Source organism: Rhinopithecus roxellana, chromosome 6 (genome assembly GCF_007565055.1).
Source record: "Rhinopithecus roxellana isolate Shanxi Qingling chromosome 6, ASM756505v1, whole genome shotgun sequence".
Classification (NCBI taxonomy): Eukaryota; Metazoa; Chordata; class Mammalia; order Primates; family Cercopithecidae; genus Rhinopithecus; species Rhinopithecus roxellana.
This window is the reverse complement of record NC_044554.1, coordinates 38150436-38178350: the sequence shown is the minus strand read 5'-3', so window position 1 is coordinate 38178350 and position 27915 is coordinate 38150436. Positions and strand designations below refer to the sequence as shown.

Here is a 27915-nt window from a genome sequence, read left to right as displayed (position 1 = left end):
TCATCGCAGCCATTAGAGGGAAAAGTTGCGGCGCCGCGAGCCCGGCGAAGTCCTCAGCCCGCCCCACTTGCCCACTCCCCACTTCCCAAACCGGCTCCGTGTTTAGGGAGGGCAGTGATCACGCAAGCCGGAGCGGCGGGCTGACGTTGGACGAGCTGCCAGGTAGCTGGAAGCAGGCAGCCAGGCAGCCGAGACACTTCGCAGCGATTCCAGCCTGGGCTCCGCTGGAAGCCTCGCTGAATCCCAGCCAGCTGGTTCTAACCTTCCAGAATCGCAGTCCCTTCTCCCCACAGCCAGCCCTCGCCGAGCAAGCAGCAGGATGTTTGCAGTGTCTCGCCCAGGGCTCTGAGACAGAGCCTGCCATCCACTCGCACGCCTTTCTTTCAGGGCTTTTCGGCTGTTGGCTACACTGATGTGACCCCCCCACCTCCCTTTTTGGAATGATGGGGATCTTTTTGGCGTATGTTGGATTTGTTTTCTTTTCCGTTTTATATGTACAACAAGGGCTTTCTTCTCACGGTAAGTCTGTGCTCAATGGCAAATATACATTTGCTCGCGTGTGTGTGTGTGTTTCTTACACTCAAAAAGAATGGACAGGCAGATAGAATAAGCTTCCTAGCAAGTAACAGTGGGCTTAGGCTGTATAAATAGTGTTCTGTTTGACGATTTTCTTTAAAGTTTATTAAACTGTAGACAAGCCAGGCTGGAGAGAAAATCTAGCTGGTGCCTGACAATGAGGTGGGCTCCTCGGTGAGCACAAACACAGGGTCGATGTGGTGTGTGTGTGTGCGCGTGTGTGTGTGCGCTTTCTATCTGTGTGCATGCACAGGGTAGCCACTCATGCATACATAATCATCACAAACACACACAAGGCTGGATATGGGGACTCTCCATTACCAGTGCCTCTTCCTTGTGTAGTCAGACTGGGCTTAGAGTTTCCCTTTTCTAGGTCCCTGTGACTCCTTTTGTATGTGTGTTTATCAAAGAACAGACTCCTCTGAGGACCCATAAAAAGCCACAACTTGCATGACAAGCAGCAGCAGTCTGCTGAACCCGATTGTTCAGGACTTCGTGGGCTGCAGTGGTCGTTTCAGCACCATGAACAGATCACATCTCTGCTGCCAAAAGACTGCATCACTTCTGCAAGCAGAAATGCCATACTCCTTCTGCCAGCTAGAATAGAAAAGTCCTTTTCCGATCAGAATGTCTCCTTAATAGCTTCCCTGTTTTAGGTATAAATACAGTTTCATATCACTAGAGATTATTTTTGGGATTTCATAAAATGTTGAAAAGAGACCACGTCTCTCTTTAAAACCGGGGTGAGGTGAGCGGGGGGAGGAGTGCATCCACCCCAAATCATTTCTGCAGTCCTCACAGCCCTCCTCTCCGTAAGTGTGCATTGTGGTTGTGCATTTCCATTGGCCATACAAATCTTTCCAAGACTACTTTTAGGGAACCATCAGCTCTTTGCAAAGTGCCCCTTAGATAAGATAAGAACAACCATGTTGGTAACAAGATAAGAGCAATGCATGTTCAAGAAATGCCTTTAGGGGGAAGGAAACATTATATTTTTGTGAGTTTCACCATGGTTTCATGAATCATGCAAACTAGCAGTGTCAAGGTTGGTAATGAAAAGGCTGAGAAACATCGCCATAGTGACTTCTAAATAATATTTAATCTGAACTCAGCCTAGATGTGTGATCATTACATCCTAGGATGTATGGCAGTCCGAAATATAGTGACTTGATGGGAACAAATAAAGGTTAATTTGGAGAGAAGGAAACATACACAGTTTATAAAGTGTGCAACTTGTTTCACTGCTGCAGGCATGTTTCACTGGTATTGCTAATAACTGCTTTGCTGTATCAGGAATGTGCATTTTGACAGATAATCATGATCTACTCTGTTAAATGAAACATCCAGTTAGTGGTAGATTGTTTAGAAACTTAGAGGCAAGAGACTCTCCTCATATATCAACTTGACAGATTGTCTAAATTGTATCTCACTAACTCAGTAAATTTTGCGGAATATTGCAATCTGACAAAAGGTATTTGGATCTACCTGCGGGGATCTTGGCTAACAGAGTTATTGGCAAGCTTGTTAACCTTTCCATTATCTGGATTTGATCAACAACATAGTGATTTAGGTATGATACCAAAAGTTAGACAGGAAAGAGGCAAAGGAAGGGGGCTGGGGGAACCAGACGAAGCCGAGGATGTAAGAGAGGGGTTTTGTTGTTATTTAAGTCCAGGAAAAATGCAGCGAGCTCTCAAGGAAAGAGACTCTGGCAAGAGGGGTGTGGATATTCCAAAAGGATGCCTTTCTGTTTTGCAGCAAAATTTACCGAGTTTCCGCGGAACGTGACGGCGACCGAGGGGCAGAATGTGGAGATGTCCTGCGCCTTCCAGAGCGGCTCCGCCTCGGTGTATCTGGAGATCCAGTGGTGGTTCCTGCGGGGGCCGGAGGAAATGGAGCCCGGGGCCGAGGGGGCCGGCGCGCAGGTAGCGGAGCCCGCCGACCCCGCGTCTCCCCTTCGTTTGCCGGGTCCTCAGGGTGTCCGGCCCGGGACTGAGGGCCGAGGTGCTGCCTGGGCACCCCTGGGGATCCGCCGGGGTTCTGTGGAAGCGAGTGACCCCCAGGGCTTCCAGGGAGGGAGAGGGAATTTGTCCTGGGGACGCGAAGTTAAAACCCAGAAGGAAGTCCTGCTGCCCATTTTCTTCCTGTTAAACTGGTAAGCGCCTCCTCCTATAAGTTCTGGTTCTTAGGAAGATGCCCGCCTTGCCCCTACCGCGCTGCCACTTCCTGGGACATCCGCGAGCCCCTTTCCAGGACGGAAGGAGGGGGAAGGGAATCGGTGGGCGGCCTCCACCCCCCGCCCCACCCCCTCTCCCTTCTCGGGGCACAAGGCACCATCTGGGACCCCAGTTCCCGGGCTGAACAACCAGAGAACCAGAGCGGCCAGCTCCTCTCACCTCCAAATCTAACAGATACGTGGGGTGTCGGGAAGAGAGGGAGAGAGAAGGAAAGGGGAAAATGGAGGAGGGAGAGAGGGAGAGAAGAAAGGGGGAGACCGGGAGAAGCACAGAGACGGAGAAAGAGACTGAGAGAGGGAGGGGGGAAAAAGGGAAGAGAGGGAAGGGAAAGAGAAGGGAGGGAGAAAGAAGGTAGAAGAGGAGAGAGGGAAGGGGAAAAAGAGGGAGAGAGGGAGTGAGGAGAGGGAGAGAGAGAAGGGAAAGGGGAAGGAGGGAAGGGCGAATTGGAGTGGGGAGGGGAGAAGGAGAGGAGGAGAGGAAGAAAGAAAGGGGGGAGGGGGAAGGGGTGGGAAACGGAAGGGGAGACGGGAAGAGAGAGTGAAGAGGAAAGAGAGAGAGGGAAGGGGGAAAAGGGAGAGGGAAGGGAAAGAGAACGGGAAGGGGGGAAAAGGGAGAGGGAAGGGAAAGAGGGGAGGGAGAGAGAAAGAAGAGAGGGAGAGAGGGTAGGGGAAAAGGAGGCGGGGGAGGGAGAGGGAGAGAGAGAAGGGGAGGGGAAAGGAAGGGAGAGAGGATTGAGGTAGAAAGAAGAGAAAGAAAGGGGTAGAGGGAGAAAGAAGGGGGAGAGAGGGAGAAAGGTAAGAGAGGGGGAAGGGGTGGGAGAGGAGAGAGAATGAGAGGTGGAAGCGGGGAGGAAGAGACGGAGAGAGATGGGGGAGACAGGGCACAGAAGGGAGAGAGGGAGGGAGAGGGAAGGGAGAGAGGGCGGGAGAGGAAAGGGAAAGAGGGAGGGAGAGGGAAGGGACAGAAGGAGGGAGAGGGAAAGGAGAGGGATGGAAAGGAAGAGAGGGAGAGAAGGGAGAGGGAGTAGAGAAGGGGCAGAGAGAAGAGAGAAGGAGGAGAGTGGAGAAGGGAAAGAAGAGAAGACAGGAAGCAGGAGAGAAGGGACTACTGGAGTGGGGAGCATGGAGGGGAGGGAGGGTGACTTGGGAAGAGGCAGGAGAGAGGGTGCGGAGGTGGGAAAGGAGGGGGAGAAAGGAGGAGAAGAGGAAAAGGAAAATAGTGGGAGGAGGGGAGAAGGGAAGGGGGTCCGGGCGAGAAGGGAGACGTAGTTGAGCGAGAGCCGGAGCCCCTGCGAGCCAGCAAGAGAATCTGCGGCCAGGACCCCGGGGCGGGACGGCGAGCGGGATGGCAGCCGGGGCAAAGGCGCGGAAATTCGTCCCGGGGCACTTCACCCTCACTCACGCCGGCGCCCCACCCCCGGCGCCTGCGCCACCTCCGGGCCAGCGTCCGCACGGGTCAGCCAGCGAAAAAGACCCTGCGGCTCCCGGCCCAGCCTTCGGAGCGCAGCCTCCGAGCGGCGGGGACAGCGCCGGGACGGTTCCGGGGACAGCGCCAGGAGGGCGCAGGGGACAGCATGGGGACGGCGCGGGGACAGCGTAGGGCACGCCGGGGACAGCGTGGGGGCGGTGCGGTAGGGGCCTGGACGAGGGTGACCACGCCCCTGGTCGCTCCCCTGTCCCCATGTCATCCTGACGGCCCTGCCCGGAGCCGCGAAGGCTGTGCTCGCGTTGGGGCAGGCGGTCAGGCGGGCCTGGCGCGGGACTGAGCGTTCGCTCCTTGCCCGCAGGTGGAGCTCTTGCCAGACAGAGACCGGGACAGCGACGGGACCAAGATCAGCGTGAGTGCGGGGGCGCGCCGGGGGCCGCGGGCCCAGGCCCGGGACGCACAGCCCTTCCCTGTCCCCGAGAAGGCAGCTTGCCAGCGCTGCAGGACAGCCGGGTGCCCCTTGCTTGCCTCACTAGATACATACAAATGGAAGCACGTTTAGAGTCCCTAAAGAAAATTACATATTTTAGTCACGTAAATATCTAAACATTCTAGAGAATCGTTTGCTATCCAGAGAAGTTGTGTGACACTTTCATTGCTTTTTGTAACTTACCTAACAGTAAGAGTAAATACAATGCTAACATCTATTCAAATTATGGAAATAATTATATTTCAGTAGAAAGTAAAACACTAGCAGAGGAAAATACTTTTAGGGAGAAAAATATAAAGCATCCAACAGGATACTGAAATTGTGATTAAATTAAGCAACTAAATTTTGAATGTCACTTTAATGTATGGAATGTATTTCCAGTGCTGTTATTCAGAATCATATAAATATAATGCCAAAAGCCAATATAAATGTAAAACCATTATTATAGGAGCTTGACCTATTGAAAATGTAAACTTACAGTTCCACTCTATTGCTTATTACTTTTAATAAGTGTGTGTAAAATTTAAAAAATGAAAGTCTTATTTTTTTACTCTACCTCAAATGAAGCCATATAGCATCAGTTAATATTAATAATACTGCTTCATTTGATAAATAGAAACGAAATAGTTATGTAATACAAAAGGAAGAAATCTGTTAAGCATAAACATATCGTTATTATTTGTTTTTAGAAATCTTTAAAAGAAAATGTATTTTAAGGCTCTTACAATAGCATAAAGTGGTAGAAGATTGGAGTTGCATCATAACTAAAAATGTACAAATATATTGTACATAGTATCTAATTCTGAGATCTAAATGTGTAATCTCAACATGGAAGAAAAAATGACAAAGATGAAATATCAACCATAAACTCTGATTTAAAACTCATAAAATTACTGACTTTTTAGAATACTTCAATTATTCTTATATCACAGAAACTGTTGTTTTCCTACAATATTAGAAAAGCTTTATTGGTGAAATCTAGTTTTTTCTTAATTATTTTATTTTTCACATACATATATAACTAGATAGATTGCTTGGTGACTATTCTTCCTTCAGCCTTCACCCGTCCCCCTATCATCTAAAGGCCAGTAACAAAAATAGGCTCATACATCCTGACCTCTGATGCATACAATGAGAAACATGATTACACACACAACTGTTGATGGTATTACCTATGCCAATAGTGCATAAAAGTTAATGAGTGGAAGAGAGTTTTAGACACAAACTGAGGCAGAAAGTAGTTTGTTCCCTGTTTACCCACTGTGTGACCTTGAACATATGTTCTCAACCAACAGTTATTAACTTTGAATTCCCAGGAGAGTTGTTATAAACTACTGATATAAGCTCCACCCTCTAGAGGTGCAGACTTAATATTTCTGTATTACTCCACGTGACAGTATTTTTAACAGCACCCCAGGTGATTCTAATGTACACTCAGTGTTGAAAATCACTGACCCAAACACCCCAAGCCTCAGTTTACTCAACTATAAAATGGGATAATAATATAAAGACTCTAGCTACCTCAAACTTTATTAGGAGATTTAACCCAGAATAAATGTGGAAGTATTCATTTCCATTTTTATAGTATTAGTGTATTTATATGTAATTTTATATACACTTAAACCCATAGGGTTCAATTGTTGGAAATTATTTGTATATATACCTCTATATGTAAAAACAGATGAGTGCTTCTCAGGTTTTTCTAATAATTTATGGCTGTTTGAAAGGGTAGTGTAGTGGCCATTAGCAGAAAAAATAACTTTCAGCCTCCTTCATTTCTTTTCTGTATCTTTCAAAATCAACCAAATTCTTGAAACCCAAATGTCTTATGAAACCTATAATTGTCTCAGTTATGAAGAACACGTGATTATGTATTAAACCTAACTGTTCTGACAAAGATGCTTATATATATAATATATGATATATAATAGAAAATCATATATTATATCTAGTATATCTACCAGATATCTGATCTTGCTATTAATCTGGAATAAAACTTATTAGAAGAAATAAGAAAGCCAATTTCAATTTTGAAAATCAAGCCAATGTTTTATCGATGGCATCCCAAGTCTCTGTAGCATAAAGTCCCTATAATGGCATGGGATACATACTTTGAGCAACAAGACTTCAGGTAATAGGAAGCTGTATCCCCAAGTCATGCCACCCCATGACTAGAGGCAAGACTGCATATAAAATTTAAGAAGAAAAAATATTAATATCCAAGTTCATTAACAACACCTTTAGTAGTCATCCCAGTATGGGGATACAAGTGCATTCTCATTCAAACCCATGACCAACAAAATATTTTTTTGATGTCTCAGAGTTGAGGGGGTTAGTTTATAGCCCACAGGGAAGGAAAGAGGTTGTTTCACCTATAGAGTTGGCCTTACCGGTTTGTGCTTCATTGAACTGAGTTAAGCAGGGAAAGGCCAATCCCATGATGGAAAAATGACAGAGCTGCTATTGGCATGTGGACAATGGGGGGCATATGGCTGACAGAATCTGGCACTGGCTGCATTGAACTAATTATCCCCTGAGTCTGCAAGTGCAGTGGTTGGTGGAATAGGATAACCAAGGCCTTCGGATGTGATGTTAAGGAAATAAAAAGTTCCTTCACTATGGCTATGGGGCCATTAAGACCCTTTAGCTTTCCAATGTTAGCAAGCTCAGGGGAAAAAAATGGGAACAAAATCATTTGATGCAGCACTTTATTTTTTTTTTACCTGCAATTTTTCAGACAGTGAAAGTCCAAGGCAATGACATCTCCCACAAGCTTCAGATTTCCAAAGTGAGGAAAAAGGATGAAGGCTTATACGAGTGCAGGGTGACTGATGCCAACTACGGGGAGCTTCAGGAACACAAGGCCCAGGCCTATCTGAAAGTCAATGCCAACAGCCATGCCCGCAGAATGCAGGCCTTCGAAGCCTCTCCAATGTGGCTGCAGGATATGAAGCCCCGCAAGAACGTCTCCGCAGCTGTCCCCAGCAGCATCCATGGCTCTGCCAACCAACGAACGCACTCCACCTCCAGCCCTCAAGCGGTAGCCAAAATGCCCAAACAAAGTCCACAATCAGGTATGGAAACCCATTTTGAGCCTTTTATTTTACCATTCACAAACCCTCCACAGAAAGGTCAGTTGCATAGAGTAGACAGATTTGTGAATGATGGTTTTTAAAATCGGAGACCTAGTTCAGTGCAAGTGATTATGAGAGGTGACTGCTGAGCCTGCACCGATTCACTCAGAGCTCAAAGCATGTGGGTGCGCCCCGTGAGTCCCCTAGTGGTGCTGCATTTCCAGGGCATCTGAGAGCTGGACTCTGGTTTTTTTTCCTTTCTGTATTTACACATTATAAGAACAATAAATCATGTAATGTTGGTTACATTACAAATGCATGTTCATTTTCTCTACAGATTTATGTATCGATAATGACCCAAATTAAGAGGCTTTCACTTAATCAAAATGTAAATGAGAGAGACATGCCATATCATGCATTTTCAGCGACCCATAGCTCTAAGCAGGACTATTCTCCAAGTCCTCCAAGCAGGACTATTTGATTTTGAAGGAGAAACCTCAGCTGCCTGTGATGATGATAATGGAAGGACAGAGGGGGGTTGAAGACAGTAGGTGGTGCAAAGATAAGGCAACTCCTGTGAATGTGCCTTCCAGGCCAATTTAGAAGCTTAGTCACAGGATTCTGAAGGCAGCTGTGCAAGTTAAAGCTGTTCTGAATGGCATTAATGTATGCAGTCATTCAGCCAATGGAAATGCATAGAAGTTTTAACCTTGATGTGGGATAAAGGCTTCGTGGAATGAGCAGAACCCTGCACAACCCCGCGGCCATCACGCTTTCCTCAAACACATGACGTGGGATGAAGGGAGCACAAACATACCGACTTCATCCTTCTTTAGGTTTTTCCCTTTATATTTTATCACTGAAGAAGTATTGATGCTACCATCAGTAATGGAAAATTACATTGCTAGTATTATTTAAGACCTCTTCAGTCATTAAATTAAAAAGTCTGATTACTTCACCAGGATGATTTCTGAGATCTCATCTCATATCATCGTGAATACGTACACACACACACACACACACACACACACATTACTTCACCAGGATGATTTCTGAGATCTCATCTCATATCATCCTGAATACGTACACACACACATCTCAGAAATCATCCTAATCAAATACAGACTTTAATATATATATCAAATATATATACATGTAGAAATACATACAGGTTTGTATCTTTAAGTCCTTGCTTGTGAACAATGCTTTTAAATGTTTTTAAAATACTGTATGCCAAAATAGGTTTTCTGTTAATGCTTTACTTCCTAATGGATGTGATTTGCATATTTGTAGGGCACTTGGATTAGGGTTCTCTGAGTTTGCCCTGCCTTATAATGTAGATGAGCAACTCTCCTGGCATGCCTTGGTCATTGCAATTTATGTCAGTCTGATGAATAGATGGCTTAGCCTCTGTGAAGCCCAATGTGTGTGGATTTGTCTAATTTTTTTTCTTTATCATCTTTTCTCTTTCCCAAATTAAAGGACAAACTAATATAGCTGGAACATATGTGTGTGTATCCATACACACAAAACACACAGGTATATGCTAAATTATAATGGTAACCAAATGATGGTTACAACTTTGTGACTATTATTTCAGGAAGATTTCTTCACATTATCAGAAAAGAAGTTAGACACTACAGGCAAAATTACAGAGTAGACTAAGCAGACAGTTTACAACCTAATTAGCAAGAACTCCAATCATGGAAGTGAAATTATTAATATTACCCTACATAGACTGTTCCAAGTTAGATGTCATCAATCTGTTCGGCAGAATAAAATCAAACAGCTTATCTATTCCAAGTGAAGAATTCCAAGGGTACAGTGAAATGCTTTATCTATTTCTAGAATATTTTCTTAGCTTTTGGGGTTTAATAATGCAATCTAAAACTATCTATTTATTTTATTTTAATATCTCTTAGCGCTGTGATTAGTGCTAAATGATAAACTCTAGATCTCTTCTAACAATTTTCAAATGAAAATTACTGCTCTTTTCTCATCCCATTACCAGCCTTGCTGTTAGATACAAAATTGCTTTTTCCAGAGTTAAAGATAGAAGGAGAGAAACAAATGACTCATGAAGTTTATATTCATTAAAAGTCCTGTTCACTAAAAGTATCTGCTTGTATCAAAGAGTAACCTGAAATATCTCAAAATATTTAATTTCAATATTTCCAACCAGTGAATACTGGATAATATTTTTATATACTTCTATCGACATTTTCTAATTTCTATTTCAGAAGCTGGGGCAGCCCAGCCACTGACTTATGTGTAAGTTCCTATACTTGCACAATTATTATATATAATTCAGTATCTGAGGTGGATATTTATATATTATATTCACTGTAATACCCACATCCTGATTTATGATTTTTGCCTTAAAATTTTCAGATTATATTCAAATAAAGCTTATTTCAATACCCATGTTTCATTTATTCATTCATTTATTCACTTTCCATCCCTCCCAGGAACTCACATACCAAGCATAGGGACGCAAACATGGAAGACACACTTCTTCTCCTCAAGGAGTTTGTATTTTAGTTTGCAAGAAAACAAAATATTTGTACATTCCATTTATCATGCATCTTTATTTCATTATTCTGTGAAAGGCAAGATGTGGTGAAGGCACAAAAATCAAAATCTTACTTTTGGAAGTCAATAGCTATATTGTACTAGCCTTTTATCTTTTATTGTTTGACACAAAGAGGCATCCTTCATCTATGGTATATGGGACACTGTCATAGTCAACCTCTGTCACAAAAAGCTGGCCTGTTTGACCCTTTATTTTTCATCATAATCTTTGACTTAGTTGACTAAATTATTTAAACTGAAGCACTTACCTCTTAATTGATACTATTTTTCTGTCGAATTTCTGTTTTATGAAGGAAAACATATTAGCTGAAAATAATTTTATATAAAATCTTCAAATTTTCATACAATTAATTTAACCAGTTTTTCTAGAGCAGAGATTTACATGAATAGAGGAAGATGGAAAAGATAGTCTATGTCTACCTACCTATCACAAGATAAAGCTAACTATTATTTAAGGTATTTTCCAACAGTTTTTGAGCATGTGACTTTCCCCTCCCACTTAAAATTATTTCTTTTTTATCTTTGTGAATCCTTTACTTGTAAAATTATTTGAATTCTACCTCCACTTTGTGATCAACAGTTAAAACAAAATATTGAAGCAAAATGGTTAGGCAAACAGATAAACAAAACTTGGCTGTTGCAATCCCTTTAAAGTTTGCCGTCTTCAATTGTTCTGAACACTCTCTGGTTTTGTGTACCATGACCAACTTAGATCATATCAAACCTATTCCCCTCTGCCCACTTTTTTTGGCTCTATTTGCAAGAAGCTTATCAAGAGAGGATGCCAATAAATATGATGTTATCAGGAAAGCAATACATAAAGTTAGAAGCAGAAGAAATGTTCTATAGATGTTCTGAGAAGGTGAATTCTTGCTTCTTGCTGGAGGAGTCAGGGAGGGCAACCTGGATGAAGGGGCTTGGAGAACAGGGAGAGCTCACACAAGCAAATATGGTGAAGAAAGACCTTTCGGAGAGGAGGGTGGCACCAAGCATAACTGACTGTGGAAGTCCCAGGATCTTGACCAGGATGGGGTGGTTTAGGTTCCTCTTTGCAGAGCACAGAGGACTCAATGCCACTCCACTGTGCCCCCAAATACCCCAATATACTAAGCCATTCTCTACTTGTTTCTTCCTGTCTCATCCAGTGTCTCCAATCCTTCCAGAAGTCAAACATCTCCTCCACAGACCACCTCTACCAGTCCTTCCTTTCTTCTCTCTGTCTTCATTTTTTTCTACTGACCCCTTCCCCACCTTCCCAAGGTCACACAGAACTGTGAAGCAGCTTCCTGCTCCTCCTCCCCAACCTGGCCGTGGATCAACCCCTGGCGTGCAGAGCTGCATGCTGACTCCTCCAGGTCAATTGCCCAGGTCACTTGTACTCCCAACGCTGTCATGCAAGTCACTGGTGTCTCCTGCTTCCAATTCCCCGCCCTCTCACATCTCAGCCTTCCCAGTCTCTAGGTGACCTTTCTCCCTTGATCACTCTTTCCTGACACTCTTACCTCTCTTCTCTTTGCTGGCTGGTCCCCTATTTACTGGCTCCTAGCATTGCCCTCTCTCCTTTACTGGCCTCCCCCACTAAATTCCTCTCTTAAATATAGTTCTTTTCCCATTGTCAACTCCCTGATGTTCTCATCCACTTCCATGGTTTTGACTGCTAAATTTTCTTAGAAAATTGTTCCATTCACCTTTGTACTTCTGACTCATTTCTGTAGATCCAGACTCATATTCACTCTTGACCCCAAAGCATCTACATATATGTCCTGCAAGAACTGTGGCAGAGTAAGAATGTCTGCACACTTGTCTCCATCTCACCCAATGAAGCCTATTTTCCTTCCCCTGAGCATTGGCTGGCCTGTGACCACTCTGCCCAATAAAGTATGAAGAAGTGAGCTGTGCCAATTATAGACCTATCCTTTACAGGGGCAGGCAGTACCTGCTGAGCCCTCCTGGAGGCCAGCCACTGTGGAGGCAGTGCAGCCACCTTACTGAGTGAAGCTCAGCCATGGCCCTTGGTGTGCAAGCCTGGAAGCAACCTTGGGTATCCAGCCATTCCAGCCTTCCTCCAGTCACAGCTCCAGTGACTGTCTCATTGCAGCATGAGGGAGCCCAAGTGAGCATTGCCCAGCTAAGCACAGACAATACGCAGAACAGAGACAGATGATGATCTCCTGTCATTTTAAGGCACTAGGTTGTAGTGAGGTTTGTTTCTTGGTAGATACTCAGATAAGACATCTAAAACTCAAATATTCAAAACTGAATTTATCTTAGCTTTCTCACTAAAAAGAAATGTTCTTCCTCCTATGACCCCAAACTGTTTTAATAGCATTCATCACAGTCATTGGTCTTGAGGAAGCCTTGAAAATGTTCTCATCTCTTCTGTCAGTTGACACACTGAATTGTCCTAGTAATTGTCTCCCTAAAACATCCTTGAGAAACTGCATCTTTTCTGTTCTAACCAATACTGGTCTATTGTCAACACAGGCTCTTTTCATTTTCCTAATCTAATCCAATCTATTCCAATAAGAATTTCTTGTTTTAACTCTAATACAAGGGACATATCACAACAGAGCATGTATGAAATGATTATTATTTTCAAAGTGCCAACATTAGTTTTTGTAGTCTAACTCCAGCCTTGTTTCTTCTGGGTTACTAATCTCATTCAGTCTTTCCATTTGGTATTGCAGGAATGTTTTCAGATATTTTGTTACCTCTACGGCTTTGCAAATGCTGTTTCCTTTCCCTATTTGCTGAGTTCCTACAAAAATGAAAACTCCTTTATTAAAGCTTTCCCCTTTTCTCTTTGTCAGAATTGGTTACTCATCAAGTTCTCAGCAATTTGTTTATACTTACTTTGAAGCCCTCACTGTGCCTTATATTGTTGAACCTTTAGTGCTGAAAGTCACACATTCTGGAAAACCTCTTAGTTTTAAGCAAACCGGGACAGTTGATCACCCTAACTATAACTTCTTGGCTACAAACATCGTGACTTGCTTTTGCAGTTCCTCTATGTGCCCTGAACAAGTGGGGCTGATGTTCTTTTTTTTTTTTTTTTTTGTATAATTATGTTTTCGAAATTAGATAATTTTGCCACTACTCCAGAACTGATCAAGACTCCCAAACAGTGTTTCTGAAAGTGAGTCGTGCAGCCTACCTATGCCAGACTTGTCAGGGACCTTATTAAAAATTCATATTCCAGGACTCCACCCAGTGCCTACTGAACCAGCATCATTGTAGAACCAGAAATAAGCATGCTATGTTCCAAAAGTTAAAAGAATCATTGGCTTTTTGAAGTTTTTCAGAGTAAAAAATATTTCTTCTTATCATTTACTATGAGATATATATCTGTATATCTATCTGTGTCATGCTACAAAATTCTTTTTTTAGAGGCTCTGCTCTGTTGCTCTTATTGTTTCCAGTGTTGGGGTGGACTTTTGTGAATCTGTTCACTCCTGTGATCAACAGCTGATATTTGTAAGGAAACTGGCTGCAGTGAAGGTGGTACTTGTGTCTCCATGTGTGGAGTCTGTAGTAGTTCAGCAGGAATGCTGATTCTCTGAACTCCGAAATACAATTATTGTGTGTTCACCGTGATATGAACCTGACTGTTAAGGAGCCCAGAGTGGCCACATTCAGCAGGATTCATCTTAACACGGGATGTCAACGCCATTGGGAGGAGGGAGATGAGGGGCTGAGGGTCTTTGCAGGAAGATTGCTTGTCTCATTTAATATGTGAGTAAATGATGCACTGCTTTGAGGTAGAGTCAGTCATATAATTCAGCCCTTACTGCTGATTTTTGTTTAAATGATCCAACTTGGCTGCTTACACAGGTTAAATTAATTTGATCATTGTAATTCTATCATATAAATGGCAACTATGTAAATCAAGTGTCTATGAATAAGACGAAAAATAGATATGAGGGAATGATTTGGATAATACAGGCCAAAGAATCTGCTAGGGCTGTATTTGAACCAGAATTATGTAGATTAAGATTCTATACTGGTTAAATTCTCCTGCAAACCATATTTAATTTTACTCATTGAAGTTCAGAACTATTTGGGCCTAGAATATCAAGGCCTAGCTGTAGGTTGGATGGGCTTTTCCATTCATAACTGGCCACAAGAAGGCTTGCTTGTGACTACTAGTTCCTCTGTAGTTAAGGAGACATGAAACAGAATTTGCCAATGTACATATGAAGATTGGCATTTAATAATCCCTGAATAAACGGTGGCTAGTTGCTGTAAAAATATGACTATTATTGCATATGCTTATGTACCATTATCAGCAATGAAATTATTAGAGTTAATGGTTTTTACCACCTGGTTCTTCTAGGCAAATATTTTCCTTCCTGAGTGTGTGGAAGTGATGGGTTAAGGAAGGAAGACTAGATCTCCATTTCTGGCTTATGTTTTGTGGTTTATAATTTCAGAGCTTTCTTTTTTTTCTTCTGTCACAATGCCATTAATTGATGATAAATTTTCCTCTAAAGAAACACAACATATTAGCCACCAGCTGTCTTGCCCAAGGTTGTAACTAGATCTTTATTATAAAACATGATAAAATTCCAAAGTATTTTTAAGAATTTAAACTGCAACCTGAAAAAATAACAAGTATTCTAAAGCCATAATTATACAAACTGGTGCTCATCTTAATTAAATTCAAGTTTTCAAAAAAGGTTTTCTGAGTTTTTAAAATCACAAAGTAATTAGTAATACATCTGAAAACATAAACAAGTTAGAGTATTATTTAAAGACTTAAAAAGAGACAAAAATGAAATAGGAATATAAATTAATAATAAAAATTTCATAGTTTATGGTACCAGGTAGCTATAGATTTGATTCCTAGATTTGCTATCTGCCAGCATGTTACTTTGGGTGAGCTGCTCACAAAATCTCTCTGAACCTCAAAATCTTATGTATAAAACTGATATGGTAATACTTATCTGCCAAGGATCATTTTTAGCATTAAATGAAATATTGAATTTTAAAAATCTAGCAGAGTAAACCTAGCACGTGAGTGAGCTCAGCAATGCCCTAGTTCTCTATCTCTTTACCTACCAGATAGGAAAATATGCTACAAAATAACTATTATTTAAGAGGACAATAAAGAAACAGAAATATGAATAGAGATTAAAGCAAATAAAAACAAACTTGGAAAGCTCGGAAATTATACAAAATAATATCTAATGAATTTTAAAATGTAACAATTAATGAAGGATTTATTTAATTAATAATGCCAAAAGGAGACATATAATCACAGTTTACAATATATATCCAAATGAACACCAGTTAAAAAGGTAAGCAGAAAATAAAAATCAAATATAGGAAGATTAACATAAAATAAGATACTTGTGACTTTGGAGGTTAAAAGTTACAAAATAATTTGCAAGTGAAAATATTTAGCTATAACTTTAAATTTTTATTTAACTAAATAATATGTAACTAAAAAGTAAAGCATCAAACAAGGAAATATTTGTGTCATACTTAGGAAAATAATAAATGTCAATATTTACAGATGCTATGATTTTATAACCCACTCTTAGTCACTTAGAGATATTAAAAGTGATCATATAATATGAATAAAATTAAGATAAAAGTATAAACTTAGGTCAACCTTCTACATAACTCCAACACCAAAGTAGAAAATAATTTTAGGAATAATATTGAATCCTCAATAGTAGCAACAAGTAAAAGATATAAAATATATAATCATTTTTTGAAAAAGTATGGCTGCAAATCAGTAGTATGAATATGATGACCACTAAAACACTTCATTGAGAGAGTTTAGGTTTGAATAAATGAGTTACAATGCTTTGTTTTTGGATGGCCCATCTCAGAATTGCAAGCATCTCAGGTTTTTCAGAAGTATTTATAGATTTGATGCAGTCCCAGTCAAAACCCTTTGTCATTAAAAAAAATTGACAGATATAATCTTGGCAAAAGTTTTCTAAATCAACAAGCATCATAAAGGTTACAGTGAATCAGACATTCTGCTACATTGCCATTGGCGTGGTGAATCAGTACTTCCCTTGTGAGGGAAAATTTGTCAGGGAAGAGTCGTCACGAGGCTTTAGATTATGCAGCCCATATGTCCCTGAAATTATACTTCCAGGAGGAAATTCCAAGGATATCATAGTGAGTCATGAAGTGCAATGCTTATCACGGAGTTTTTCATACACCTGAAAATACACAGATGACCAAAAGGCAAGTTACCTACTGAATGTGTTAAAGCATACATTGAACATTAAGCAGTTTCGAGAATCATATTCTCAAAGAATGTTTAGAGACATTAGAAAGGACTCAGTACATAACATCACATGAAAAAATATAGGATACAAAACTTTAAAGTGAAAAAATGTAGCGTACAAAGCTTTAAATCAGTCTGAGCCATGTGCACAGAAAAATAAAAGAAAAAAAGAAAATGTACAGCAGTCAATATGTTATTATTTTTAATTTTTTATTGTTTTGCTTGTTTATAACATTGTACAATGATAACATATTACTTTGTTATAAGTAGAAAAAGAAAATTTAAATTTTTTCCAATTAAAAAATGGTAAACAGTTGTCTCATGAGAGAGAAAATAAATTAGCAAACACATAAAATATTTCAACAAAGTGAAGCAAAGTAAAATAATGGTGTATAATTATAGAGTTCATGACAAAAATCTTAAAAATATCTAGACATGTACATATATGTACCTAAAGTACTGTTGTGAAAATGGTCTACTCAGAAAACGCATTGAAATTAGGAACTTTGTATTTTATTATATCTTATTTCCTGGAATCTGGGTGGAGAATCTGACCATCAAGTTAGTCTTGTTTTTCTAAGCAAATAGGTGTGATCTTGATGAATTCATATTGATTAAATAAATCAAACACATACAAGTAAATAAAATATCATGCAATCGTTTTTCCTGTCAATGAGATGATTCACACAGCCCCCAATTCCAAGGAAGATCAAAGTGAGGAGCAATGCATTGTCATTGGGAGTATCAAGGGAAATTGGACACAGGAAGATTTATAAATGAGTATTATGTTTTACTTAATGCAACTGCTTCAAAACAGACTCTGAGAGAGCATTTTTGCATGAATTCAGAATCCTATAGGTATAAAACATACCTGATATAGGTTAAACAGTGCTTGAATTAAAGCAAATAGTAAAATCTAGGAGTTGTGGTTTCTTAGTCCCTGAAGCTGACAAATATGAAGCTGTAGAGAAAATTTTAAAGATGAAATTGAGTCTAGCAATTTTATTATTATCTTCAAAGAGAAACATTTTAATGAAGTTAAATAATGCAGTGAAATACTTCAAATGTTCAAATGTAAAGGTATCAAGCACTGTGCAGTGAAGGGCTCTGTTATGAGATCAGTGTTTTTCTTGCTTCATTTTGATGCTTCTGTTACAGACACACCCTGAGGAGCCTGTTCTTCAGCCATGCATATAATCTTTTACCTTTAGTTTTTCTGATTAAACAAATTCATATGCTATGAAGGCAATTTTCTAACTTCTAGCATTGTAAATAGTTAAGTTGAAAAATCCAACATTTAGGGATTGAGCAATAGAATCACAACCACTAAATAGAAAAAAAAACTTTAGAATTTAAAACCCCACTCTATTTCAAACTATCTGAAAATATTATAAAGGTTGTGAAGATAGGAATTGTGTCTTGAACTTTAGGTGTTATTGCAGCATCTAGCATTATGTTTAGCATGTACTTAGAGTTAAATGTTTAGGGATAGAAAATTACGTTTTGGTTTATGTATAGTGCAAAACACTTCTGAGGATAATACCACTGCTAAGAATATACTTGAAGTTTAATGTAATTTGGTGAATGTTTAAGAAAACAACTCAAGACTGCCTATGTAGCAGTGATCAGAAAAGATTAAAAAACATCCCTTGGACTATCCTTCATTACATATTCATGATGATAATATTAATTTATTTAAAATGATATTTAATGACAAATTATGTCTGGGAAGTTTGATGAACAAATCCCAGGCAATGGCTTACTTCTGTCCTTTTATTTGTATATCTTGACAAATGAGATGTGAATTTTTAAAATCTTGCTTCAAATATTTCTAATTACTTAATGCTGATAGCTAAGAAGATAACTTCTACTAATGAAGGCAATTAATAAAGCATTCTAATTAAGAAAACTTGAAATGGCTAGACTAAGGAAAAGGGTAAAGCCACTGGCTCAAACTTCGAAAAAATATGGGTAAAATCTTAAGACATTTTCCTTGTGTTAAAACAGGTATGTTTTCTGAAGCCATATAATTTATGCTTTTTTAGGTCCTATTGACATTAGGTCCTCCAATAATTCCTTCCTCAAAGTCAGACATTAATGAACCATAAAAATTCGTTTTTTAGTTTTTTGGTTTGTTTTTTTGTTTTTGAGACAGAGTCTCACTCTGTCACCCAGGCTGGAGTGCAGTGGCATGATCTCAGCTCACTGCAACCTCCACCTCCCGGGTTCAAACAATTCTCTTGTGTCAGCCTCCCAAGTAGCTGGGACTACAGGCATGTGCCCAGCTAATTTTTGTATTTTTAGTAGAGACGGGGTTTCACCATGTTGGCCAGGATGTTCTTGATCTCTAGACCTCGTGATCTGCCTGCCTCGGCCTCCCAAAGTGCTGGGATTACAAGGGTGAGCTACCGCTCCTGGTCTTTAGTTTTTATATTTATAAATCATGGCTATATCTTTATTTTTCAATTTATCTAAGAAGATATATGGGAAACAAAATCACATATTTGCAGCTATGTTTCTTTCCTTCTTTCTTTTTCTTCTATTTTTTTCACTCTGAGTTCCTCAGTTGCCATTTCTTTAAAAATATGAAATGTTTTTCCTGCTTTGATGAGAGATTTTTCTCTGACAATATTGGCGGTGGAGGTCTATAGCAACATTCAAAGAGGACGTGGATAAGGAGAGGTATTCTTTATTTCACCAACTGATGAGCGATTTCTCAGATATTCAGCCAAACTGATCCCTGTTTCCTCAACTCACGAGTTATTCTTTTCTCTGAACTTTTCAGTTAGTAGTCAACAATACTAGCTGTGATGCACTTCTGTTGGCTTCCTAATTCAGGGCAAGCTGTCCTCACTGAGCCAGGGAAGGGCTCTGGGTGCACAATCGCTGAAAGGATGCCAGTGCACATGGATGCCATTTGTCTCTATTGCATTCCCCATCTTGAATATACTTTCTGAAACCCTTAGTCAAATTTAGCACCATTCATGATCAGGGCAACAAAACCACATGTGGAATTCCTAATATGAAATTTGTGATTTTTCAAATAAATCCTGGATTAATAGCTACCTATACATGATTAATAAAGAGAATGCTAATGAATAATGAAAGCAGACAGGCAGGAAGCATTTTTAAACTCTGTGACTAAATAGTTTCAAGCATTTTAGCAACATTTGTCTATATACCAGTAAATAGAGCGCTAATTATAAATCATTCTTATTTACGCATTAAAGCAGTTATTAAATATATGCAGTATTAGAATTTCATTCTTGGAAAGGTTTCTGTTTGTTTTTCCACCAATTTATATTGTTCTCCTTTACATTTTGCCAAAGCCATTCATATCTCTATATATTTTTAATAGGCAGAATTGGAAAAGTATAAAGTTTTCAGATGTGAGGAATTGCCATATGAAATTATGATGCAAATATTTGTACCATCTTAGCTCTATAGTCAAACAAAATCCGGATTTGAGTCTCACCTGTACCACCTACTAGTTGAATAAACTCCAGTAAGTTACATAATCTCCTTCGGCTTCAGTTCCCTATCAGTAAAATGATTATGGTTAACTCCTGGGATCATAGCCAGAGGTAAAGAAATCATAAGTGTTCAAAATTATTGGCAGCTTCTATCATAACCATCATCCCATCTGCACAAAATCAGTTCTTGCTTGTATGGGTGTGCTACCATGAAAATGTACTGTTTTCAGATGTGCCGTGTCCCCAGCAGGAAGAAGGCAGCATTGCTTGCACACATCCACTCTTCAGTTGCTGCAGGAGGTAGAAAGGCCTGCCAGCTGCAGAGGAGGATTCTAAGCAACAGAAGAGAATGGTCTTTGGTGAATGGAGTGGCACCCATGCACCCTGTCCTGTAGACCTGCATTCATGGGCAACTGCACTCTCCCTCAGCTACAGTAAGAGCCCTCATAACTAGAACAGAGCTGTAAATTTGCTGACTAAAGGAAAGCAAGAAAGGAAATTTAAACAGCTGCTACCAGCATGCCGGAGCACATTAAATAGGCAATTTATGTATTAGGTCAAAGTGAAGCACATTTCTTTTAAAAAACAGATTTCTGGAAGAAATTGGCACCGGACGCATAAGCATTCTAATAAAAAGATATTCTTCTCAAAAAATTATGGGATAAAATCATTCTATTGTTTGACCTTTCCCCTTAAACAGCGATTTAGTATGTTCAAACCTGAATAAAAATTGCATTAGAAGCTAGCTCAGTTTTTCTCACACAGCGATTTTCATTTCTGAAGCTGGCACCTGTAATAAATGAGAAATATGTTGAAGGGGCCTGTGTACTCGAAGAGCTGTAATGGACACTCAGTTCCTCATAAGCTGGACTTCTTCACAGACAGAAAAGTATTTGACTGTTGCTACTTTTACTGTTGGAGGATTTCTATTTTTAAGTTTGTTGTTATGACCCTCACTCATATTCACTTTTACAAAACAAGGATTCTGGAGTCAGACCACGCAGTCACAGTGGGGTGGCGGGTGGGAGTAGAAAATGTTTTCTTTCTTTTTCCTTGCTCCTTTGGATTCCATTAGATACCCAAACAAGAAGAGAAAGAAAAGAAAAGCCAATCAGGAATCAGGCCTAACTCTGCAGAACAATGCCCTGAAAATACTTATGGTACCCCATATCTAAGCCAACTAAACTTGTATTTACATAGGAAATTAATCCATCAGAAAATATTCAAAGCCAAGAGAAAGTGGATATTTGGAGAACTGGTCAAATGTACATGGAATAAGTTGTTTATTTCATTTTCTTCACTCAGCACTTTGAATTAAATACCCACATCCCCTTCTGGGATCTTTCTTGGAGCCCAGAAGTCTGGTTCTCATCCCCCACCTGCCACTAACTAATGATAGTACTTTGATCCATCAATGTAACCTTTCCTGGGCCCAGACTACCAAATTTGAATAAAAAGCTTGGAAAAGAGGTTTCTGAAAAGAAGAAGGAATGCTAGAATAATAGTGGAGCCAGGTATTAAATGAATATTTAAATAAATTCAGAGGAACCTTTGTAAGCTGTAAAAGTCTATGCTATGAAAAGTTCAAAATATTGTTATATCATAAGAAATTTGGTACATTGCGAAGAACAAACAAGCTTTACGTTTTATTAATGCATAGAAAAACCAAGAGGCTGGTAATGTTTTCATATTCAATATTTATCAGTTCAGAGTTGGGGAAAAGTTAAGTTTTATATCAAGTATGAAGTATGTTATATGCAAACTATGTTATATGCGGTGCATTTCCTCTGAAAAGATGAGTATACATTCAAATGACAGCTGCGCATCTCAATTTAACAAATGCGGGATATTGGAGCAAGGTTGCTTGCCCCAGGGGGTTTCAGAAAGCGGTAGATTTCTGCTCTGTGCTGATGGACCACACTGCTGTTTCTTCATTTCTGTGTCTTTGCATCGCTCCCTGCTAGGATGAGTTATTTCACATTGCTGGGTTACATATTCCTGATCTGCATATTTGTCACACAGGGTTGTTGTGAGGATTAACCAATATGATGGAGGCACAGTGCCTACCTGCATGTTGCCTGGCACCTAGCGGGTCCCCAATAGTTTCAGCCGTTTTGGAGGGTAAGATGTGGGCACGTGGAGAGATGCAGCACCGTTCAGCCTGCCCACTGTCTCCCAGCCTGGTGACTGCAGACGCAGGGAAAAAATGGTAGCACAGACGGAGGTCTAAACTGAAAAGGAAGGTGCTGAAAGGCAGCCACGCACTTCTACCTGGCGGACATATGAGGGGGCATGGAAGGGCAAGAGGCATGAGAACAGGAGCTGGTGGCACTCAGGCAGTGACGCAGAAGCAGACCCTGACCTCTCCAGGCAGTGACCCTCTCTGGCTGGCAACAGGCAGTCCACTTGAGGGGAGCAGCCCCACACCGTTTCCGCCGGACTGCTGAGGCTGCCAAGGTCTCAACTACTATGCTTTGATTGTTTTTAATTTTACTTTCTTTTGGTAATGAAATATATGGAATTTCTGTTATTCTCTGAAATCATAACCATAGTGAAGTTAATACCTGGAAGGTTTTTTCCATGTTTCTCCTCGGTCGGGCTTTCGTTTGTCACACTCTCTTGAGAAATGCTTGCCTACTGCATCTCAGGAGAGGCAAGGCCCACACCACTCTTGCATGAGGAAGAGAAAAGGATGAGAAATGGAAGCCAAGTTTCTGCCCTGCTTAGACTTCTAAGACTTCTCAGACTCTTCCGTTTACAAAATGAAGAAAACACCTCCTCCGCCTTACAAAGATGGGGGAATTACACTTGCGAGAGCACTATGAAAATCTTTAAGCATAGAAACAAAGCAAATGAAAGGCATCATGATTAAACAGATGTCGAAGGACATTATGAAATGGCAGTCTGTGTCCAAGAGAAACCTCTAGGTCCTATTAGGCCTATCTTCATCTAAGCCTACTGCCTGTAAATTTTCTTCACATAATTTAGATAATAGCATCTTCCTTTCTTCTTCACAGAGCATTTTATGTTGGGGGTAAAGTTTGAAAACTCTCAAGGCCTTGCTTTACACATAAGTAATTTTTAAAATTGCAAAAAATTTTACTCCTTGCTTTTAATGAGCTAATAGCATAATCAGTGAGGTAAGACAAATATGATTAATTACACACAGTGTAGGCCTGGTAAAGAACCTAGCAAAAGAAAATACTGCTGAAGTTCAGAGGAGGGAGAGATTACAACTAGCTACTAGGAACAGACAAATGGACAGGCAATTATCTGAGGGCAATAGTTGCTTAAACGTGTGACTGTATTAAGGGGATAACAGATTATCCTGCTTGGCCTCAGCAGAGAACAAAAGAAATCAAATAAAACAAAACAGGCAGTCCTATCACAACACAATACCTGGCATACTAATATGATGAGAATAAGACAATTCTACACAGTTATTATGCTCACTTTAGGAAACATGGGGAAATAGTATCTCATTTAAGATCTCAAAAGTGAGTGGCAGCAGAGGAAATCAGAACTCAGGGGTCCTGATGGCAACCCTGGCTCTGAGTATTTCACAAAAGTAAAGCATTTCTATCTGTAAAATGAGCACAGAGTGGCCAAAGTTTACTTGTTACATAAAAGTTAATATTTCCATACAATAAACCATAGCATGTTTGATAAGAAGTAATGGCATTATGTAATTAGCATAAATCTGAATGAAAATGACTATGATGATTATTTGTTAAAATTACACAGGACAAATTATAGCATTTTATATTCTCAGATGTCACTTCTAAAAGTCTTTGGGCATACAAAGATAAAGAAGTACATATCTTTTCATTCAAGACATAAAAAACAGAAAGGAGAGAAACACAGTCAGTGATTTGATGACAATACACATTTGCTTTAGAATTCACTATATAGGAAAAAATCTTTGTAATTTTCCTAGTGAAAATGAATTGCATTTAATTAAAAATATGCTATGCACCTAGAGTGGCTGAATGATTACAATCTGAAAACAAAAGTACCATGCTTCAATAGTTTATTACATGTCTGATGGAAGTTCAAAATTTTAGTAGGCTCAAAATATTCTTTACACTACATCATTGGGTTTCTTTTTAGTTATAATACTCATGTAAATTACGCTTTAACTTGCACATGCTGGATATAGTATGATAGGAAATGGTGGGTCAAAATGAAGCAGTTGTTTCCATAATATCTCACTGGGCTAATGGGATCGGGCATGTCCTATGAAGGGTTGATTAATTAAGAAAAGGGACGACATAAGTTATGGTGCAGTTTCAACAAATTCGAGCCAATCTGCAACGCCCATGTTGAAAAGAAAACCATTATTTCACAAAATACATTTTAAATAGTGAATTATTTTACCAAGTTATATTTGTTTTCATCATTTTAAAACTTGTATTCAATACCAGACATACTTTGTGTGAAATCAAGAACCATTACCTATTTGGGGAAGCATTTAATAATTTATTTTTCTTTCTTTTTTTTTTTCATTAAATGAATCCCTGTCAAAGAGTTTCTCTTCAAAAGATAATGAGAATACGTGTTTAATTTTGGAAAGCTCTGATGTTATTGGTTCTACATAGATTGTGTACATTTTCCTTGTAAAATCTCTGTACTTAGAACTGCATGTGAACTGAGCTATCACAGTTGCATTTTTTGAAACTTGTCACCCAACTTGAATAGAGGACCATTCTGCAGAGCCCCACTACTAACCTCTGAGTCTTCCTCCAGTCACTAGGTTTCTGTGAGCAGATACTGTATACTGGTAAATACATAGCCCTCCTACCAGTAAGGCAAATCAATGACAACACTAAGGTAACCTAGCAGAAATATAGTAATGTGAGTTTACTAAATGGCTACTTTGGAAGCCCCAAATATTTATTCTACATACAGTGACTTTTAGAGAAAAAGGGGTTCTGCCACAATTTTTATCATTGCTAATGTGGACACAAACATGATTTAGATGAAGTATTCAAAAGATTGCATTTCCCCACGCTTACCCCCTTCACACACATTTAATCTTTGTCCAGTTAAAGATGAAAGAAGGTAATGCTTTGATCCTCATCACATTTTTGTTCTTTACTAATAAATGTATTCAATATGTCATTTGTAGCTAGAAGCTTATTGAATAAAATATATGAAGAAAAAAATGCAAAACTACAATTTCTTCCCTGAGATAATCTTGGAGCTCTTTCGGGAGTTTCCAATTCTTGATAGCACTAACTTTCTCCAAGATTTCGAGGAAAAAAAAACTCACTCTAAAAGTAAATGCCCAAATGCACCCACCCTAGAACAAGTTCCCCCTTCGTTGAGGAACCTGCTGTTCTCAGGTTGTGTCATATGCCCTGTGGATTTATGCTCACGCAGTAGGAAAAAAAAGGGATGTGTTTTAAGGTACCATTATAGGAAGAACCAGATGACTTTAGGGAATGATCCTCAAGGAATTACTTGAGGGAAAAGTATCTGGATTTGCCCCTCTCAGTGTTCCCAGCCATGGGATGGCATTGTTTGAAAACAGACAAAACAAACAACACCAACTTCCTGGGACTGAAATCCTTTGTATGTGTTGTTGTTTGCAGTGCATGCCAAGACATTCATGAGCACCAGAGCCAAGCTGGCGAGCTAATTAAATATATATATGTATGTGTTTAAAACAGCCTAATAAGGAGCGTTGGAAATCTTCAAGATGAGCGAATATCTTATAACTTCTTCCGCAGGTGCGAGGATAGCTACAAGCCATGGACTTTCTGTCCTGCTTCTTGTTTGTGGCTTTGTGAAGGGTGCTTTGCTTTAATCTAAAGTGCTGACTTTTTTCCAATATCACTTTCTCTTCTTAAAGCAAAGAGCAAATCGCCTGTAAAATCTACGGAGCGGACAGCAAAGTTGACCCTAAACTCCAAGCACCACCCTGCACCCACTGTACTCTAATTCACTACACAAGGAGCGCCTGCTTCCGGAAGCATAAATGAAGAGGCTATCACATGCTTTGTTGATCATATTTTCTTTGGCAAAACACTGATCTTTTATTTTAAGAGAATTAGTGTGAAGCGATAGAACGTTTTTTAATAGCAAGATCTATTTTTTTCCCTTTTCTTTCGGCGACTAAAATCATCTCACTGACTGCTCGAGGGTTGGCCTGAATGTCATCAGGATAGGGAATATTTACTATGGATATCACTGATTTCCTACTAAAGGATCCAGTATCTTCAGGAAGCAAACAGAGATCGAAAGGCTACAGAACAGAAGCTATCATCAAACAAAACCCCCTTTTTTAGGGCAGGAACAAAACTATCAACACTGCAAGTCAACAAGGAGGACATTACTTTAAATAAGGAGTAACACAAGAGAGAATTTTTTTTTTTTATTTTCCCCTTTTTTCTTGGATTTTTCTTCTTTTCCTTGATTACAGTTCTTGTTCAATGGTGGCAAGTGCTGGTTATGGCCAATCTCCGTCAATCCTAGGAGGTTTATAGAACTACATTTTGAGTGTTCTATATTTCAATGTATTTTAATTCATTTTGCAATCCCTGTATATGCAAACCTGACAAATTCTGTAAATTGCTTATAGTATATGTGCTATAACTTCAAAGTAGATGTACTGCGACCCTCATGCAAGCTAATTTTTATCATTATATATATAAATATATACTTAAGAATATCTACGTGTTGGGCCACTGACCAACTTTTTTTGACCAAGTGTTTGTTTTTCGTTGATAATTCATACACTGCGTGAATTTTGTAATCCATTGTTTCACTTCCACAGGTTTGACAGCTGCAGATGGTCTCTGTTGTCCTCTGCTTCATTCTGGAAAGTGCATATTCAAAATTGTATCAGTCTCTGATCGATTAATTAATTTTGTTACGTCTGTGCTAAGTTGGAATTTGCTATGTTCCTTTATACATGGGATAAAGGTTTATTGAGGTTTGAGAGTCTCTTGACTCGGAAGAATGTACACTCTCTGGTTTTGACAGCTATTTCTGTATTATCATCATTATACTCTTGTCAAATAGAAATGTTACTTCTAGAAAATTTGCCTTGGAGGTGAATGTGGGGAAGGTGAAGCTCTCACCATAATTCCCAATATTCATGTTAGAACATTTCTTGCTATGGCTAAAAATGCTGCTTCCTTTGACCTTTATGAATTTCTGTACCTTTGTCATTCTGTTATTTGCTGCTAATTATATTTTAATGTCGCCTAATTAAAAATTAAAATTTGGTTGTTGGCTAAATACAATATGCAAAAGATGATGGCAGGTCCCTGACTAAATAAGATTAATGTGTTCAGTTTTCACTGGTTAAGTGAATTATAATTTTAAATATTCCATTCTTATTTTTGGCTTTATGATAATTCAGACTATTTTATTTTGAACCTGTTTTCTACTCTGGCAAAGAAAGATAGGCAGAACTATTAAAGTGTTCCATATACATTATGGAATAGATATAGCTTGAGAGATAAATGACCTAAGTTTTCCTTCCAGAGAGATTCTTCCATTTTCTCTCATTACAAAACCAGAAGATCAGCCATGTGGGGCCATCAGCTCCCAGCCTAAGGTCCTATAACCCGAAGCTTGAAGGCAATCAGTACCTCTGCTTTTCAAAGGTAAATTCATTTTCTTTGATTCAGTTATAAGCAAGTATATATTTCCATAATATTCTTGACATTACCTGAGAAATAATATTTCATGCTAAATCTTTTACTGCCATTTTTCTCATTCATTTGGTTTATCATTTCAGTTTAATGAGAAAAATTAATAAAAGTTTTGATTGCGCTATTTTATTAATCTA

At 39.4% G+C, this 27915-nt stretch overlaps 1 protein-coding gene across 5 annotated transcripts; it reads left to right on the top strand.

The window, feature by feature from the left end:
• Window positions 1–30: 30 nt before the first annotated feature.
• On the top strand, window positions 31–27915 carry VSTM2A (V-set and transmembrane domain containing 2A). Of its 5 annotated transcripts, XM_010357347.2 has the most exons (6): window positions 31–519; window positions 2335–2501; window positions 4600–4650; window positions 7466–7802; window positions 11540–11749; window positions 25969–27915. In XM_010357347.2, the coding sequence occupies exons 1-6, from the start codon at window positions 441–443 to the stop codon at window positions 26055–26057; spliced, it is 933 nt and encodes a 310-aa protein (XP_010355649.1). In that variant the 5' UTR covers window positions 31–440; the 3' UTR covers window positions 26058–27915. The 5 variants fall into 5 exon arrangements, with proteins under 5 accessions (XP_010355649.1, XP_010355651.1, XP_010355652.1 ...); XM_010357349.2 differs by lacking the exon at window positions 11540–11749; XM_010357350.2 differs by lacking the exon at window positions 11540–11749 and having other exon boundaries at window positions 25847–27915.